The 19,338-nt window shown below is 46.0% G+C and overlaps 1 protein-coding gene across 2 annotated transcripts in view; it reads left to right on the top strand.

Moving 5' to 3' along the window:
• The first annotated feature begins 2,470 nt into the window (after positions 1-2,470).
• LOC126066566 (schwannomin-interacting protein 1-like) overlaps positions 2,471-19,338 on the top strand; it is a 42,333-nt gene continuing 25,465 nt past the window's right edge. Inside the window, exons 1-3 of one of the 2 annotated variants that reach the window (XR_007515130.1) lie at positions 2,471-2,910; positions 3,663-9,054; positions 9,764-17,844. Coding sequence is in view for 1 of the 2 variants with exons in the window: in XM_049867756.1 (XP_049723713.1) it covers positions 2,893-2,910 (18 nt within the window). In the remaining variant the exon portion in view is untranslated. Of the gene's footprint in view, positions 2,911-3,662; positions 9,055-9,763; positions 17,845-19,338 lie in introns of those variants that run through there. The other variant, XM_049867756.1, reaches the window with a different exon arrangement.

The raw sequence follows: 19,338 nt of genomic DNA, 5'->3' as shown, positions 1-19,338 counted from the left end.
CGATAAAGTGCCAAGGCTGAAGTTTTTGTAGCAGTGATGGATTTTTTTTAATTCATTTTTAAAGGAAAGTAGTAAATAACATTTAAGATCATTTTAGAGAAAATCTTATCCTATTTGGTCTAACACTATTATATGATTTTCAGTGTTACACATTGCATTAGCTTTATTGTAGAGAGATACACAGCTACACATATTTAACTATTTGCAGTCATAGAATCTTGTATTCTGCTTCTTTCATTTTGCCTTATATCATAAGCATGTTTTCATGTTCATAACAGTTTTCATGATTATTATTTTTAATGGCTACACGAAGGCAGGGGTGGCGTGGTGGTTAAGTGCTACGGCTGCTGACCAAGAGGTTTGCAGTTCGAATCTGCCAGGGGCTCCTTGGAAACTCTATCGGGCAGTTCTACTCTGTCCTATAGGGTTGCTATGAGTCAGAATCAACACGACGGCAGTGGGTTTGGGTTTTGGACATGAAGGCAGTGCTCTTTCTATCTCCAGAGCTAATATAATTCTCACTAAGTCTTAATGAGGTCACCGAATGAAGATAAAACTGAAAGCATGGTGTCAGAATGCCTCAGTTCAAATGCATGTTACTTAACCTCTGTGCCTTAGTTTCCTGGTCTGTGAAATGGGATGATGATAATTCCTGCCTCACAGATTTGCCATAACGGTTAAAGGGGTTACTCTGCACAAAGTCCTTAGAGTTTAATGGGACCTGTTATTGCTGATGTATAAACGGCCTTGGGGCCTTTAAGTTATTTCTTGTGTTTGGTATTACAGACGCCAGTGCAGCGAACATCTCTATTGATACAACGTTTGCTTCAGTTTAATCATTTCCTTAGACTAAATTCCTAGGGCTAAGATTGCTGGATCAAAGGTTTATCACAACAATTACCTTTTTTTAAAAAAATTCTTTTAACCCTGCCCTTGGAGAAAATTTGGTGGTATAAAAAAGAAACGCTAGTTGCTATAAAAGATGAAGAAACCAAAGAAACCACGTATTTATTCGAAAACAACAATAATTTAGTAAATACCCACTTTATTCATAAAACTAAATGTTGTTGCGTGCTGTTGACTCAGTTCTGACTCAGAGCAACACTACGGGACAGAGTAGAACAGGGTTTCCTACGTTGTAGTCTTTACCGGAGCAGGTCGCCAGGTCTCTTCCCCTATGGAGCAGTTGCTGGGTTCGAACCACTTACCTTTGGGTTAGCAGCTGAGTGCTTAACCATTGCACCACCAGGGCTTCTTAAAATTAAATAGACATAGTTCAAAAAGAAAACCTAAGTTCCATTTAGTTGATTTAATCCAACACGTATCTCCCAGTCTACTCTGTGTTTGTTCTGTGCTAGGTATTAAGCAGAGTATGGAGGAATCTGAAGGGTCTTTGCCCCTAATGACTCAAAGTTTCCATCAGAAGGTATGACTTGAAGGAAGTATGAGACTGTATAATGTAATAAGGTTCCAAATTACATGCTAAAAGACCCCAAATGTATGGCACAAACACTATGAATTAGGCCTAGTTAGACCACGGGGAAGGAGCCCTGTTGGTGCAACAGTTAAGTGCTTGGCTGCTAACCAAAATGTTGGTGGTTCAAACCTACCCAGTGTCTCTGTGAGAGAAAGTCCTAGTGATCTGTTTCTGTAAAGATTACAGCCAAGAAAACCCTGTGGGGCAGTTTTACTCTGTCACATGGGGCCCCTATGAATTGGAATCGACAGCACCCCACCAGAAAACAGGTGGTGGAGACAGTGGTGGTTCAAGGGCAGGATTGTCCCCTTCTGTGCAGGAGACCCAGGAATGATTCCCAGCCAGTACACCTCCAGGGCAGCAGCACCCGGCTGTCAGGGGAGGCTTTCATGTGGCTGTGATACTGAGCAGGTTTCAGCAGGGCGTCCAGACTGAGAGGGAGTAGAAACAAAGGCCTGACGATCTACTTCTGAAATGTCAGTGGGGACTGACTGGACAGTTCTAACAACAGTTAGACAATAAAGCTTAAGTACTGACCAGAACCACCCGGCTGACTTCAAAGCATTTTCAAAGATGCTATCCATGACTAAATTAAGCTCTACTGTCTTCTCAGAATCTAACATTTTACAATTGACTTTAATCCACCCCAAACCAGCAGGCTATCTTTGCATTTGAATATCAAGAGCAGAAAATGTCTGCTTTTGCTAAAACACATTCTTACCCTTACCCACAGAAAGCTGAAAGCGGCTGTCAAGCTTCGGCAGTGGGCTTCAGCCAAGGAAGCCAGAAAAGGGCCCTGGGCAGAGGGAATGGCCGAGGGTGCCTGGGTCAAGGACTGTGTGTGTTCGTCTGCTGGGGAAGGGCCCTCTGCCAGCCAAAAACACAACACAACCCCCACTTCAGTCATTTTCAGAGTGCAGGACTAGCGATGTATTTGTTTAAACAGTCAAAACTTCACAGCACAAGCTTCACACACTCTCCAGTGGTCTCCCTTTTGCCTCCGTGTCAGGAAGAAGGGGTCTCACAGCCTCTCCCGTTTGAAGGTGATCAGGGTGCTACCCTTTCATGTAATTTAGGAAGACTTCCCAGTCTCTATAAAGCCCTTTTCATGGAGGGACAAGCTCCATAGGAAGGGTTTTTTTTGGTCTTTGAAATTGGCCTGCCAAACACCATTCTTCTGCAGAATTTTTCTGCTATGTACAGACCCCTGTGAACTGGCAGGCTCCAGATTCCCCCCAGAAGGCTTAAGCCTCTGCAATGCCAAGAGAAGGAGCTGCTTTGCCCATACGGGTTCCAAAGCAGATGAGGGAAATTGTCTTCCTTATATGGAGAAAAGCGCCCTGTCCCTTTAAGGCCAAGAGACGTGGCTGCAGACCGTCCCTGGGAAGTTTGCGGGCAACCCCATCCTGTGTCTGATGCTGGCTGCCGTGCAGGTGAGCTCCCAAACCTTCTCCCCAATCCGCCTTCTGTAATCGCTCTTGACGGGGGGTTGGATACGCTTTTTGAGGGGGCTAGAGAATGTCAGGGTTAGCAGAGATGGTGTTCTTTGTGGAGAAGTTTGAGTGGAAGGAAAAAACAAGGTTAGAGAGAAATATGCAGAAATGTAGCCACTGAGAATGCGTGTAACTTCCAGGGGAGAGGCGTCAGGGTGAAGGAAGGCCCAAGGCGTTCCAGAACAGGGTGCAGGAAACCTCCTGCTGGGGAGGAAGGATAGATTCGACCTGAGGCCGTGCTGGGCTAAGACCAGACGCCCAAGCTGTGTAACCTGGTGAACTGCAAGTTTAAGCCAAACACAGCTGGGAGGAAGTATCGCTTCTGCAAGCGCTGAAGGCTTTGGGGGAGCCAGGGCTGTGGGGCTGCCTGCAGACCCAAATGTAGACAGGAATGTTTGCAGCGTCCACAGCCATAGAAGGCTCCAGCCATAACCGTCGGCACAGCCTGACTGGTCAGTAGGTAGGACCTGGCTCCCAGAGCACAGGGTGGGGGTGGGAGTGCCCTCGAGGAGTCTGCAGCAGGAGGCTAGATCAATGAATAACACTGTGGGTGTGGAATGGCACCTCTGAAATCCCCACATACCACGTGCAGAGAGGGGAGATTTTCTGAACTGGGAAATTCTGTGCAGAAATTCTGGAAAAAGTCTCGCTTAAGCTGATTCCTGCTCTGTCATCTCGAATTCTGCTTCCAGATTTCTTTTCTCCTGTGGTCTGGAGCCTCTTAAGATATTAATTTGAAGTTAACCAGTAGAAGTTCTTATCAGCTGGAGGTTTTCGGAAAGAAGCATGTGTCTATTCTATGAAAGGCTGAGATGTATACGGCTGGGGCTGGGACTTTATTGACAGGATAAAAAGAGGAGGACATGGGTATAGGAGGAAAAACTTGATGGTTATCATTTTACAGCGTGTCCAAAGCTCTTTGCTGAGTCCAGTCATTCAGCTACAGCCCAAAAAGAAGTCTACCCAGGGATTCAAATAGAAAGATGCCATGTTCCAGGGCTGGGGGCCCATCGTCACTCCTGGCTGAGTCTGGGGCTGCTTGTCACCCAGAGGTCAGTGGCTCCTCCGCAGTTGTGTGAGGGAGTGAACACAGAGACTGGATTAAAATTCCTCACATACTCCATGCCTTTTAAAAATATTCATTCATCTGAGTAGTCGCTGAAGAATTCTGTTTATTATTAACCAACAAGTGCTCTGTCCACAAGCTAGCACTTTCTAAAGACAGAATGTTGATGAAAAAAAAGATTTTGTTTTATCAACAGGGATTTGTTAGCCCAAGGATTCCTTCTTTCCCTCACTTTTGTGGGCAGAGTGGGAGTGATTTGCTTGCTGAATAGAAATATCTCTCCTTGACTCTAAAAACCACAAAGGGCTCCACTTGGGCCTTACCCATTCAGAAATGCTAATGTCCTGAGCAAAAAGCTCGCTCCTGTGCACGATGAGGAGGTGAGCGATGAGGAGGTGAGCGGAGCACGCGGCTATACACTTCTTTCGTTTTGTATCAAGCTAAGTCCAGAAAACAGCGTCAAATATAGTGAAGGTGCCAGGAAAATCGCCACCCCCTGCCTCAAGTTGGAAAACCTCTAAAAGTAACATGCTGTGATCTTCAGTAATTAAGGCATTAAAAAAAAAAAAGGACACAGTTTCCTGAGCATTTTCCACAGAGACCCACAGTGGCAGATCCATGTACAGCTTCACATGAGCCATTTATTTTATCTGTGCCTCAGTTTCCTCACCATGAAATCGGTGATCGTTAAGAGGGACTTTCTGATTAAATGGAAAGACCATCTGGGCCTGGCATTAAGCAGACCTGGTTAAATTTCCAGAATCTTCCTTCATTTCCTAACCTTAGGCAAGTTACTCAGCCAGTGTGAACCTCAGTTTCCTTATTTGTAAAGTAAGTAAATAATTAACCAGGTTATTAGGATTGCATGAGCCCAGAGCCCAAGAGGGCTCCACAAGTGTTACTTTTCTTTTTCTAAGACTTGAGAAACTATATTCTTCCTTGTTGTTGTCATCGGGCTGATTCTGACTCATGGGGACCCTATAGGACAGAGTAGAACTGCCCCATAGGGTTTCCACAGGGCAGCTGGTGGATTTGAACTGCTGACCTTTTGGTTAGCAGCTGAACTCTTAACCACTGTGCCACCAGGGCTTCCTAGCGGGGAGGAATCAGTTTTAAAAACAGAAAGCAGCTCTGTAGCACAACTTTGCAACAGTTAGTCCATCTCGTTTCACCACTGCCCCCTCAGAAGAAGGGCTGACTGCCTAGGAACCTCGTCGCTGATTATTAACCAGGCTCATTGTTCAGAAGTTCTGCTTAAACCCAACCCACTTCTACTTATTTTGTGTTCAGAGACATGAAGAATAGTTGGTTGTTTTCGTTTGGTATAAAAAGACATCACATACTTCGAGAACAATAGTAAACCATCTTGGATTCTCAACTAAGGTGGACCATTCCAAAAATAAGTTTAAAAAGTGTTTTTAAAGAAACTTTTTTTGTTGTTATTATATGGCACCTCTTACCAATTGTTTAAATAATAATGAATTGCTGTTTTTCTGTAAAACCCCCTAACATACTCACACAGCTGCCTTTGAGAACCTGGTCATTGTTACTTTCAGAGTTTCCAAGGTTCACTTCAGGCAGCTTTAAGAACAGGTTTGTCTTCCTTGCCATATAGCTGTTACAGACTGAATTGTGTCCCCCAAAATGTGTGTCAACTTGGCTCGTCCACGAGTCCTAGTATTGTGTGCTTGTCCACCATTTTGTGATCTGATGTGATTAGCCTACGTGTTGTAAATGCTGACCTCTGTGATGTTAATGAGGCAGGATTAGAGGTTATATTAATGAGGCAGGACTCAATGTACAGGACTAGGTTGTATCTTGAGTCAATCTCTTTTGAGATACAAAAGACAGGAGAGGGACCTCCTACCACCAAGAAAGCAGTGCCGGGAGTGGAGCGCCTCCTTTGGACCCAGGGTCCCTGCGCTGAGAAACTCCTAGACCAGGGCAAGATTGATGACAAGGACCTTCCCTCAGAGCCAACACGGAGAGAGAAAGCCTTCCCCTGGAGCTGGCATCCTGAATTCAGACTTCTGGCCTCCCAGACTGTGCAAGAATAAATTTCTGCTTGTTAAAGCCATCCCCTTGTGGTATTTCTGTTATAGCAGCACTAGGTAACTAAGACAGTAGCTGTGCATAGCATACTTTAAAACTGACAGCATTCTCCCCACCAGCCTAGAAGTGTGGCGAAAGATTTCAGCGGCAGAAACATTCTATTGGAAATTCAATTCACGGCACATTCGTCATCTCGGGATCAGAGGGCTGCCATTTTTAACTAAAGAAAGAGCAAATCACCCCCACAGCCCATCTTCCTCTTTCATGGGTTTGTGAGAACACTGGGGTTTAGAGTCCACACCTGGTCACATGTAATGTAGCTGTGGGACCCCGATCCTCAGTTCTGTTGCCTGCATTGTGGGAATGACCGTAATACCTACGCACATGGTTGTGGGAAAGGCATGAAACTTGGCAGAGTGTGTGCTCAATAATTATGTTGAATCTGAATGCCTAATCAAACCAAATCCAAGCCCATTGCTGTCAAGCTGATTCCAACCCATAGTGACCCTATAGGACTGAGTAGAACTGCCCCCATAGGGTTTCCAAGGAGAAGCTGGCAGATTCGAACAGCCGACCTTGTGGTTAGCAGCTGAGCCCTTAACCACGGTGTCACCAGGGCTCCTAACGCCTGATAGCAGTCTCTATTGAAGTCCCTGAATTTTAATAATAAGACACCGGCCCTGGATCTTGTGTATACAATGTAAAACAATCCGCAAGTACAGATACGTGTCTGATGTTTTTAGTCGCCGTTGAGTCGATTCTGATGCGTGGCTCTCCGTGTGTTACAGAATGGAACTGCTCCGTGGGGTTTTCTTCGCTGGGTGGATTCAAAACTGCCAGCCTTTAGGTTAGCAGTGTAGTGCCAATTCTTTGTAACGCCTAAGGATGTATAAATTAAGTTTTAACAAAAATTTAAGTTTCTAATTAGGTGGAACCAAAGGGAAGTAGATGCTGACGCAATGCTAGAATTTCCTGCAGGGTTTAACTTTGGAAACAGCCTACAAATGCAGACTGGGTCTGCAATCTGCTGGTTCTCACAGGGCTGAGAATTGATTAGATTCTTTATAAATCTGTTTTAACCACTGAACCCATGGAAAAAATATTTGTATCCAATACATTGTCAGAAAGGCTTGGGATGGAGAAAAGCGAGTGGTCGAGATTGAACAGGTAAGAAAGACTCCATTCATCTGGTGTACTGGAGTCTCTTGACACACCTTTGACACACCCCCACCCCCATTCACTCTGAGCTCATCAGATGCAACTCATTCATGACATCACCAGGCTGCGGAAGCTCGGGGAAGTGTCCAGGCCAGCTGCTTGTTTTCAGCCCAAGCTGCACTGGAAACAGTCAGGAACAATGACCATCTGCCTCTCCTCAGGGAAAGCTCAGTCTGCTGTCTACCCGCACGAGCTATTAGGAAGTTCTCCCACCCCTAACCTTGTAACGTTGTTGTTAGTTGCCATGAAGTTGGCTCGGACTCATGGTACCACTTATGTGTAACGACTGAAACGCTGCCTGGTGCTGCACTGTCTTCGTGATCTTTGGTCTGAGTCCGTTGTTGCAGCCATCGTGTATTGCCCTCCCAGCCTAGGGGCTCACCTTCCAGGGCTGGATGGGACAACATTCTGTTGTGATCCACGGGGTTTTCATAGGCTGGTTTTGGAAGTAGATCACAAGGCCTTTCTTCCTAGTCTCTTGGTCTAGAAGCTCCACTGAAACCTGTCCACCATGGGTGACCCTTCTGGTATTTGAAATATCAATGGCATAGCTTCCGGCATCACAGCAACACCAGGCCACCACAGTATGACAAACTGGGAGACGGGTGGTGGAACCTTGTAATGCAAGCCCATCGTCTCTTAGTGTGCTCAGGGCTGTCCTTTATGTTTGTGTGACATTGCCACTAGGGTGGGGGCTCCTGATACAGCCACAGTCTCTGTGAGGGGTCAGTACTTCCTTGTTCTTCTCCAATTCATCATCAGACAAGCAGTTTTGTCCCCTGACTTCATCACTTCCGTACCCCCCCCCTTCCCTATCTCTATTGCCAGATAGAGATGGCTTCCAAACTACAGCTTCCATCAGAGTTACCTGGAAGGTTTGTCAAAACACAAGATTACTGATCTATTGGTCTAGGCAGCTGGTCTGGGAACCACTCCTTTAGTCCAACACTAACCCACTCCCAGCCTGTAAGATAATACCTCCTGCATTCATGGTATAAATACAGCCTTTGCCTCACTGAACTCATATGCTACTATTTACTGAATTCTTATTGGAGCAAGGACAGTGCAAAGCACCTTATAATACATTATTTGTCTGGGAAGTTTCATTCCTTCCACTATTCTAGGTCTGGAAATAGATCTTTAACTTGTATACAACGCCAATGCACTGTCACCAGCACCAGGCTGAGGATTCCCAGGTGGTCTGGGTACTCAGCAGGAGGGAGCTCTGTCATTGGTGAGCAGAACCACATGGCTGCAGACGTGGGGAGTTCTGTCACTGGTAAGCAGGACTCATGGATGCAGACATGGGGAGTTCTGTCACTGGTGAGCAGGACCACGTGGCTGCAGACATGGGGAGTTCTGTCACTGGTGAGCAGGACTCATGGCTGTAGGCGTGGGGAGTTCTGTCACTGGTGAGCAGGACTCATGGCTGCAGGTGTGGGGAGTTCTGTCACTGGTGAGCAGGACCACGTGGATGCAGGCGTGGGGAGTTCTGTCACTGGTGAGCAGGACCACGTGGATGCAGGCGTGGGGAGTTCTGTCACTGGTAAGCAGGACTCATGGATGCAGACATGGGGAGTTCTGTCATGGGCAAGCAGGACCACGTGGCTGCAGGCACGGGGAGCTCTGTCACTGGTGAGCAGGACTCATGGATGCGGGCACGGGGAGCTCTGTCACTGGTGAGCAGGACCACGTGGATGCAGGCGTGGGGAGTTCTGTCACTGGTGAGCAGGACCACGTGACTACAGGTGTGGGGAGTTCTGTCATTGGTGAGCAGGACCACGTGGCTGCAGGCGTGGGGAGTTCTGTCATTGGTAAGCAGGACCACGTGGCTGCAGGCACGGGGAGCTCTGTCACTGGTAAGCAGGACTCATGGATGCAGGCACGGGGAGCTCTGTCACTGGTGAGCAGGACCACGTGGCTGCAGGAGTGGGGAGTTCTATCATGGGCGAGCAGGACCACGTGGATGCAGGTGTGGGGAGTTCTGTCATTGGTGAGCAGGACCACGTGGCTGCAGGCATGGGGAGTTCTGTCACTGGTGAGCGGGACTCATGGCTGCAGGTATGGGGAGTTCTGTCACTGGTGAGCAGGACCACGTGGCTGCAGACGTGGGGAGTTCTGTCACTGGTGAGCAGGACTCATGGATGCAGGCATGGGGATTTCTGTCACTGGTGAGTGGGACTCATGGATGCAGGCACGGGAAGTTCTGGCACTGGTGAGCAGGACCACGTGGCTTCAGACGGGAGTTCTGTCACTGGTGAGCAGGACTCATGGATGCAGGCACAGGAAGTTCTGTCAGTGGTGAGCAGGACCACATGGCTGCAGACGTGGGAGTTCTGTCACTGGTGAGCAGGACCACGTGGCTGCAGGTGCGGGGAGTTCTGTCACTGGTGAGCAGGACCACGTGGATGCAGACGTGGGAGTTCTGTCACTGGTGAGCAGCACTCACGGCTGCAGGTGTGGGGAGTTCTGTCACTGGTGAGCAGGACCACGTGGCTGCAGGAGTGGGGAGTTCTATCATGGGCGAGCAGGACCACGTGGATGCAGGCGTGGGGAGTTCTGTCATTGGTGAGCAGGACCACGTGGCTGCAGGCATGGGGAGTTCTGTCACTGGTGAGCGGGACTCATGGCTGCAGGTATGGGGAGTTCTGTCACTGGTGAGCAAGACCACGTGGCTGCAGACGTGGGGAGTTCTGTCATTGGTGAGCAGGACCACGTGGCTGCAGACATGGGGAGTTCTGTCATTGGTGAGCAGGACCACGTGGCTGCAGGCATGGGGAGTTCTGTCATGGGTGAGCAGGAGCACATCACTGTAGGGTGGGGAGTTCTGTCATTGGTGAGCAGGGCCACGTGGCTGCAGTCGTGGGGAGTTCTGTCATTGGTGAGCAGGACTCATGGCTGCAGACGTGGGGAGTTCTGTCATTGGTGAGCAGGACTCATGGCTGCAGGCTTGCGGAGTGGCAAGGTGTACTACAACATGTATTGCCCTCCTTGCCCTGTGCCTCATCTTGTTTGTGGATCAACTCTGGTAGGCACTAGAATCAGATGAGAGATAGGTCATGTAAATTGGTTTCATAAGAACAAATAAAACTTAACTTGTCCCTTCCTTTCTCTGAAGGGGGAATCTAAGTTTTTGGGCATAGATTTGAGAAGGTGTATTGTTGTTTTTAGCTACCATCAAGTTGGCCCCCAAGTCACGGTGACACCATGTATCCACAGGTTAACTGTTTGCAATCATGGAGTCTTTTGTTTTTGGCTTCTTTCAGTTAACCTTATAGATGGCCAGGACTTTCTTCCTAGTCTGTCTTAGTCTGTAAGTGCTCTTGAAGCCTGTTCAGCATCACAGCAACATGCAAGCTTCCACTGACAGATGGTGGTGGCCACCCTTGAAGTACATTAGCCAGGAAGAAAACCTGGGTCTCCCGCAGGGAGGGGAAGAATTCTACCACTGAACCCCACTGCTCCCTTGAGTAGGTATAACAACCTAAAATGTAAAATGAAAAACCCATTTGGTATATAGATCCCACACCTGCAGTTGACATCAAGTCGATTCCGACTCATGGCGACCTTCTAGGACAGAGTAGAACTGCCCCATAAGGTGTTTCCAAGGGTATAAATCTTCATGGAAGCAGACTGCCACATCTTTTCCCTGCAGAGCAGCTGGCAGGTTCAAACCGCTGACCTTTCAGTTAGCCGCTGGTCACAGCTGAGCACTTAACCACCACACCACCAGAGATCCATGGTATATAGATACTAGTAACAAATGTGGACATTATACCCTGAAGTGGTGGGAATAAGGGAATTACATTAATTATAGTCTTTGTATGCTCTGTGTCCTTCAGTGTGACCTATTTAATGGACTGCCCTATGCTGAAATAATCCACTGTGACATGTCTAGTTTTCTTCCTCCCTTCATCATTGATATTCAGTGTAGGACTTACTATTTTTGGTGTCTTAGTGCTTTGTCTGAAAAATAAATTTGATAGTGCTTTTCTGCTTTTTCCTAACATTTATTATCAATGTGATTCAATGACCTATAACATGGTATCTATCTTCTTTGATCCAAAAAAAATTTATAAAAATTTAGCCCCAGGCACTGGGCACATAGCAGCAAACCAAAGAGACTGCTCTCATGGAACTTCCATTCTAGAGAGGAGAGAGAAACAATAAACAAGTAAATAAAGAAGAAAACCACGTATAGTGTTGAGAGACAGAGAATAGCTGTGTGTATGTGTGTGTGTGCGTGGCAAGTATGGCTATTTTAGATGGAGTTGTCAGGGAACGCCTTTCTGAAGAGGTGATATTTAAGCTGGTTCTCGGGAGTGAAAAAAGAGCCAAGCATGGGTAGGTCTGGAAGCGGAGCGTTCCTGGCAGTGGAAGCGGCCAGTGCAAAGATCCCGAGGTTGCAGAGGCCAGGTCGAGTAGGCTGGCAGGAGTTCTTACCTGGGAGTGATGTGCCCCCACCTCTGTCTGGGGGCGTTTGAAGATCTGTACGTGAAGATTTGGATGTGACGTGCTGGAGGTGAGCGGGCGCAAGTTGGCTCTTAGTGGGCAGGGAAGAGGGATACCAAGCACCTCGCACCGCTTTGGACAGTCGTGCACAAGACTTGCCCTGCTCGTGTTGTCCTGCTCACAGAGTTTCTGTTGGGAAACCCTGAAGAGCCTCTACGGCCAGAGTAAGAAATTTGAGTTCTGTTCTATGTGCACTGTGGAGCTATTGGAGAGTTGTAAGCGTTGCAGGAATGATACGACAAGATTTTTACTTTTAAAAGATCACTCTGGCTACTGACTGGAGGGTGAATTGTAAGGGGACAAAGACGGAAGAAGGGAAATTCAATGAGAAGCTATTTCAGTGGTCCAGAATAGAAATAGTGGTGGCCTAGCCAGGGAGGGAAACCCTGGTGGCGTAGTGGTTAAGTGCTACAGCTGCTAACCAAAGGGCCGGCAGTTCGAATCCACCAGCAGCTTCTTGGAAACTATGGGGCAGTTCTACTCTGTCCTATAGGGTCGCTATGAGTCGCAATCGACTCGACGGCACTGGGTTTGGTTTTTTTGTTGTTGTTGTTTAGACAGGGAGGGGATGGTAAAGGCTTTGAGAAGTCTTTGTTCCTTCAAGAAGGCTGCTAAATATAAAATGCTGTTTCAGCCTTGATACCCTAATGTCATTTTTTTTTCTTGAGAGGTTTTTCAGTTCCAGAATAAGCTGGTTTCCTCCATATTCATTTAAGAGAATTTAAAAAAAATTATGTGGCACCAAATTACAGAAGGCCTAGCTCTTTCAAATGCAAGCCCTGGTTCCCTTGCTCTTTCACCCTGAGTAACTGTATGCATTTCAAGTTGTTCATTGCTCAAGAAGGTAACCTATTTGATTCAGGCTTGTAAAAAGAGAGAAAATTACATGTGCTTCTTGAATAACAATATGTGATTTCTTTCTGTGTAGGGTGGATAGGAATTAACCGAGATATGAGATACGTCATTTTACAAAGCTGGTGGCTAATCACATGAATACCTGGGACCAATTCTACATTTGTTATGCTGAAAGAGTAGCGTTAAATGAGCGTAAATACCTCGTATCTTCCTCGAAGAGGCTGAGGCATTCCAGTTCTGATTTGACTTGAGCACTAAATCCTTGCAAACAGTCTTTAGGGGCATCATCCTCCGCCACAAAGGAGGTTCATCTTTCAAAGTTTTAGAAAATTCCCCTTGCTGCTACCTTTTTCTTGTGGCCATCCCTTCTTACTGCACCCACACTGCCAGTGACTACCCTTGGAGGCAAATGCAGGGATCCACAAGCAACAGTGCGGGAACCTGTGAGTTCATCTGTAGAAAACCCACCTCTCACATAACCAGTAGCCAGTTGCCATCGAGTCGGCCCTGACTCATGATGACCACAGGTGTGTCACAGTAGAACTGTGCTCCATGGGGTTTTCAACGGCTGATTTTTCAGAAGTAGATTGCCAGGACTTTCTTCTAAGGCTCCTCTGGGTGGACTCAAACCTCCAACCTTTCAGTTAGCAGCAGAGCACATTAACTGTTTGCATCACCCAGGGACTCCACTTCTCACTTACCCAGGCTAAACTCAGGGGGTGGGAGGAGAAGGAAGGAAAGCGGGTGGCTGGCTTCAGGCCATACCCACTGGTGAATGGGTCCCACCAAGTGGAAGGTGCCTCTGGGACTAGGAGGTGGGTCTTCCTCACCAGAATCATGAGGCCTGAGAGCAGAGGTGGGTAGACGCCGAAGGGACACTGCGAGGTGATGCTGCGTGATAGGAACCACGTACTACAGCCTCCAACTAAAGCTGCACCCAGGTGCTCACCAGCCACGTCGTGCCTTCCAGCATTCGGATACAACTGAAGAAGAGAAACATAAAGGAGACAGGACCATCCCAAGTCATCAAATTAAATCTTTAATTTAAACCCATTACCCAGTCTATGGAAACCCCGGTGGTGTAGTGGTTAACAGCTACAGCTGCTGACCAAAATGTCGATAGTTCAAATCTACCAGGCGCTCCTTGGAAACCGTGTGGGGCAGTTCCACTCTGACCAACAGGGTCACTTTAAGTCAGAATTGACTTGACAGCAACAAATTTTGTTTTTGTTTTTGTTTTTTTATCCAGTCAATATAAACCAAGCTCCCAAGAGTTAAAAAAGCAGTAGTCTTACTTTGCTATTAAAAAAACAAGGAAGAGGAAGCTCTGCCTTTATCTCTGGGCCATGTGTTTGGTCCTGGAAGAGGTGGGCCACTTCATTTGCCTAGTCAGAAAGTGGGGAGCCAGAAGGAAAGAAATCCTGTTACGCGTTTGAACTTAGACAGGGTCATTTTCTTGGGCTTCAGAAATAAGGAATTTATCAAAGTTCTTTCTGTGCTTTGAGCTTCTGAAGTGCTCTGAGGCCATGACTCACAATTCAGCTAAAGATCTTCACTAGTCCCTCAAGCTGCTCCTAAACCACCCACCCACCCAATTCCTGTTGCTCACTCTCCCTCTCTCTCTGTCACCTTTCACGCGCTGTGCCCAGCACCACACCTCAAACTCTCCTGCATTCCTCTCTTTCTTTGCACGTCCATCCCACCTCTCTCTTCTAGCTCTGAAACTCCCCTAAAGGGAGGCACCAATGTGTTGGTGTTTTTGTTGTTTAATTTCCAGTGCTTATTGCTGTACCTCACACTTATTAGGTGTTTAATAATGTTCATTGTTGAATGAATGAATGGGGAGAATGTAAAAATAAAGAATAAGCCCAAACCAAGTCAAAGCCCAAGAGCTAGCTTTTGCTTAAAATTATATATTCTTTCCATAAGATACTAGACCTCCTGGAAATAAAGAAAGAGAGTTTTAGATATTATAGCAATAATTTTAAGACACGACGGTTTCTATTACCTACATCTCCACTGAGATCCACATTTTCACAGAATTTTAGAAGAACTAGAATTTGACCTTATCTTATGGAGTACCTTATATTTGTAAAGAGCTAGAATAAAATTGCTGACTAGAAATTTCCAGACCTACTCCATGATTTCATGCCTCTGTAAGCTTTTCCCCAAAAGAAAACCCAAATCAGAAAGCTTAAAACTGCTCGCATCTTCTCCTCTTATATGTTGATCCTTTCATTTATTTAAAACCTATAACGACTATGGCCTCATAATTTAAATTTTAAAGAACAAAGGAAAGGCCATGTGGGATCAAACCCCTGGCCTGTCTAGCCAAGTTACCAAAAATGGCGGGGGGAGGCTTCCTGGCATGGCAATGGGGAGAAGAGAGAGGGAGCTGGGACAGGCAGCAGAGTGGCCTGGCATATGGCAAACCCAAGCCTGGTCCAGGACCAGGAGTTTGGATTTGGAGGAACTGAGATAGGATTCAACGTCAAAACCTTTGAGTAGTGGCCAGATGTTGGATGAGTCTTAGAATCACCAGGGAAGTTGATGCGTGAGTGATTTCAGCCCCAGGAAAAGTGCCAAAAGGAAAAGAGAAATGCTGCTAATCTCACCTATTCCTTGTGCCAGGCCTTGGGCTGAGCTGCTGCTGCCAGTGGCTGGTGTGGGGAAGGAAGATGCTGTCCCCAAAAGGTAGAACCTCCAATGGTGGCCCCAAAGGATACTGAATGTTGTCTGCAAGGCAAAGAATAAGGAACACCCCCAAATTTGTATGCACGAGTCGCCCCTGCAGCTTGAGTAGCAGGTGTCATGAACGCACTTGTTTTTATTCTTCTGTCCACTGTACAAAGGAGCAAGTCCCTGGCTTTCGTGGGAGTGGGGGGAGGTGTCACCACGAGACCATACTACAGCTGTAGGTTTTATGACGATAATAAACTTTATTCTGGTTTATTTTGGGTGCACTCTTTAGAGACTTGTGATGTTGGGTGTCTTCCTCCCATAACTGCCTCCTCCTCCTCCTTCCGGCTGCTGTAACTGTAAGAGCTGATGAACAAGCCAATATTCTCCTGCTTTCAGGTTCCCAGGGGCTTCTTCTCAGCCTTCATCTCTCCTAGGCAGAAATGGACTTAGTCCTTTCCTAAACAGTACTTGCTGTAGTCTTGGTCATTTTAATTGGTTGTTCTAGATCTCGGATACATCCTACTGTTTTGAGCAGAATCTCGGTCTTAAAAGCTTGCAAGCGGCCATCTTAGATACATCTATTAGTCCCATCACGTTCTGAGCAAAGGAGAATGAAGAAAACCAAAGACACAAAGAAGATATTAGGCCAAAGGACTAATGGGTCACATGAACCACGGCCTCCACCAGCCTGAGCCTAGAAGAACTAGATGGTACCCAGCTATCACCACTAACCACACTGACAGGGATCACAGTAGATGGTCCCAGACAGGATGGAAGAAAATGTAGAACAAAATTCAAATTCACACACACACACACACACACACACACAAAGACTGGATTTACTAGTCTGGCAGAGACTGGAGGAACCCCGAGACTATGGTCCCTGGATACCCTGTTAACTCAGAACTGAAGATACTCTCGAAGTCCACCTTTCAACCAAAGATTAGATAGGCCTCCAAAACAATAACATACATGAGGGACATGTTCCTTAGTTCAATCAAGTATAGGAAACTAAATGGGAACAGCTGCCCAAAAGCAAGGACAAGAAGGCAGGAAGGGTTAGGAAAACTGGATGAATGGACACAGGGAACCCAGGGTGGAAAGAGAAAGGGGGAGAGTGCTGACATGATGCAGGGATTGCAACCAATGTCACAAAACAATTTGTGTAAAAATTTTTGAATGAGAAACTAATTTGTGCTGTAAACTTTCACCTAAAGCACAATAAAATTAAAAAAAAAAAAAAGTCCCCAAACACATTAAGAACACCTATACATATTAAACATAAAAAGCCCACCATAACAACACAGATGCCCTTTAGTGGGTGAATGGTCCAACCAACTCTGGTATGTACATACCATGGAACACTCCTCCCTCCAAAACATACAGACAGATGGAGGGTCTGAAAGGAATTGATCAAGGACCAAAAAAATTTTCCAAAATAAGGTCAACAAGACTTTAAGTGAAAATTTCAAACACGCCAATAGACGTAGTATAAAATGAACTCTGTCTCTCTTTCTTCACTGGTAAAAATTTTGCTGACTGGAAAAAAAACTTTGTGGGAGTCAGGAGCATTAGAACTTATCTATAAAATATATTCGCGAGAAAATACTTTTTTCTCTACTCATCCTGCTCACCAGGGCAGGGCTCATTTAACAGTTTCCTTTCCAAAGCTGAAAGGTTTAAAATAATGCCTCTCTGGATGCTGGTGTTGTGATCCCAGGAGTCTTTTAGCAGAAGCCTGTTTAACATCAGAATGTGCTCAACGGGGCTGGTGCAAGGCACTGCGCCTGAGCACCGCGTCCCGCCCCACAGTGTACCTTTCCCTGTGGTAGCTCCATCACAGGCCCTTCATTATGCTTTGTGCGCCGGCTCAATATTTCTTATTTTGCTTCACCCTTTACATGCTTCAAATAGCTCATTTTTCCTTAGCCCTTACTTAACCGAGTTCCTTGTATTTGGTTCCTTTGATCTTTCGGCTAAAATCGATCTCTTCCTCTAATTATTTTCTGTTCCAATTCTTTGAACCCTTTCCAGTTGCCTTCATTTCTCAAGGAGCTAGCAGTTTAATAAAGAGCCTGAGTCAAGTTCAGGCAGAATCAGGGAGATGTGGCTGTTCGACGCCTGCTCACAGGCTGCCTTCTCTTTCAGCAGCAAAGGTGGTTTACTAAGGCAGGTGACATTGCAGAGCCTAGCACGGTGCCTTGCACATGGCAGGTGCTCAGTCAACAATTCCTGAATTAATGAATCAATAGGGATCTCTTTTAAACGAGCTAGACAATATTCCAGCTTGCCCTTAATTTGCTTCCCCATCCCACCCTCACCCCGGGTCTCTTCCTGCTTTCAGGCTCTTTATCTCACAGCTATTTCTTTTATTTCATAGCTTATCTCTTTGATGCTTTAGTTTACACACTTTTAGACTGAATTTCCTTTTTTTTTTCCTGCTCATATGTTTAACCTCATTAGTTTTACTCATGTCCTGGGATTTTGCTAGTAACCTTGTTTAACAGATTAGCGTTATTTATAAATTATTCTATTTCATCCCTTTCTCCAAGTGATTGAAAATATTGTCTTATTTTTTATTTCTTTTATTAGACAATGGACTTTGCTTCTATATTTGCTAATTTTCAGTCATTTTTTCTAATTATCCATAGTGCAAGGTTTATCATATCCTATGATTCTGGCACATTTGGGCTGAGAAGAATAAAGACCATTGTCTCAAAATGATACAACGCCTGGGATTTGCTCCAGAATAATCTAGTGGGGCAGAAGGAGTAGGATTCTAGCTGAGATGATGTTGTCCCACATTGACAGTTGTTAGAACAGCATGGTGGGTAAATGGGAGTCCATTGTACTACTCCGTTATATATATGCTTGAAAGTTTTCCATAATAAAAAGGTTTAAAAAAAAAAAAAAAAAAGCAAAATATGTACCTTAGCAGCCCAAACAGTTAAGTGCTCAGCTGCTAACCAAAAGGTTGGCGGTTCCAGCCCACACAATCACTCCATGGGAGGAAGACCTGGTGATCTGCTTCCCTAACGATTACAGCCTAGAAAACCCTCTGGGGCAGCTCTACCTTGTCACATGGGGTCACTGTGAGTCAGAATGGACTTGACGGTACCTAACAACAATGACATACAGATACAGAGTTGATCCCTACAAGTTCTCTTACAACTTAGAGAAAGGAAATCTCCCATCATCCTCCATCTGCCCTTGTCGGTGTCGTTCACTGATGTTTCAGCCATTCCTCCACTTTCGTTGAGAAGTTAGTATCTGCTCCTCCTCTTCCTTTTTTCCAAACTCTTGCTGTCACCCGGAGATTTCAAAGTCTTGGTGTATGCCTCACGTGGGCACCACGAGTTGTCTGCACTTCCATGCCCTTTCAGTAACCCTGCTATCATCTACACCCTAAATCATCTTTTTAAAAATGGCGCAGATCTACATATGCTATCTGGCACTCTGGTTAAAGCCTTCCTTCATGTTACGTTTTGACATAGAATTTACTTATCCTATAGGGTTGCTATGAGTCAGGATCGACTCGACAGCACTGGTTGGGTGGGTCAGCATCATTCAACACGTAAAACACATATGCAATCCAGCTTTTCCTGGATTAAAATTCTTCAGGGCTCTCTATCAACTTCAAGTTCACTATCTTTCACATCTGGCTCTTTCTTTCCTCTCCAGCCAATTCTCCTACCACACTGCAATAGTCACTCTCTTTTCCAAACTTCTCTCACTTGACCAGAACGTTCCCTCAGACTGGAATATCCTTCTGCCCTTCAGCGTATGTCAATTTCTGTTTCTCCCTCAAGGCTCACTTCAAGCATCGCTTTGTGTGGAAGGCTTCCTGGTCTCTCTACGTTGAGTTAAATGTCCCCACCCATATCATTTGTCACACACTCTGATGTGCTTACCCTGATACTGAGGAAATGCAGCTGTAACAGGGGTACCTTTGTTTCTTTCCTAAACTGTGAGTTCCTTGACCT

Source organism: Elephas maximus, chromosome 23 (assembly GCF_024166365.1).
Source record: "Elephas maximus indicus isolate mEleMax1 chromosome 23, mEleMax1 primary haplotype, whole genome shotgun sequence".
NCBI lineage: Eukaryota > Metazoa > Chordata > Mammalia > Proboscidea > Elephantidae > Elephas > Elephas maximus.
This window is presented reverse-complemented; position numbering and strand designations above follow the sequence as displayed.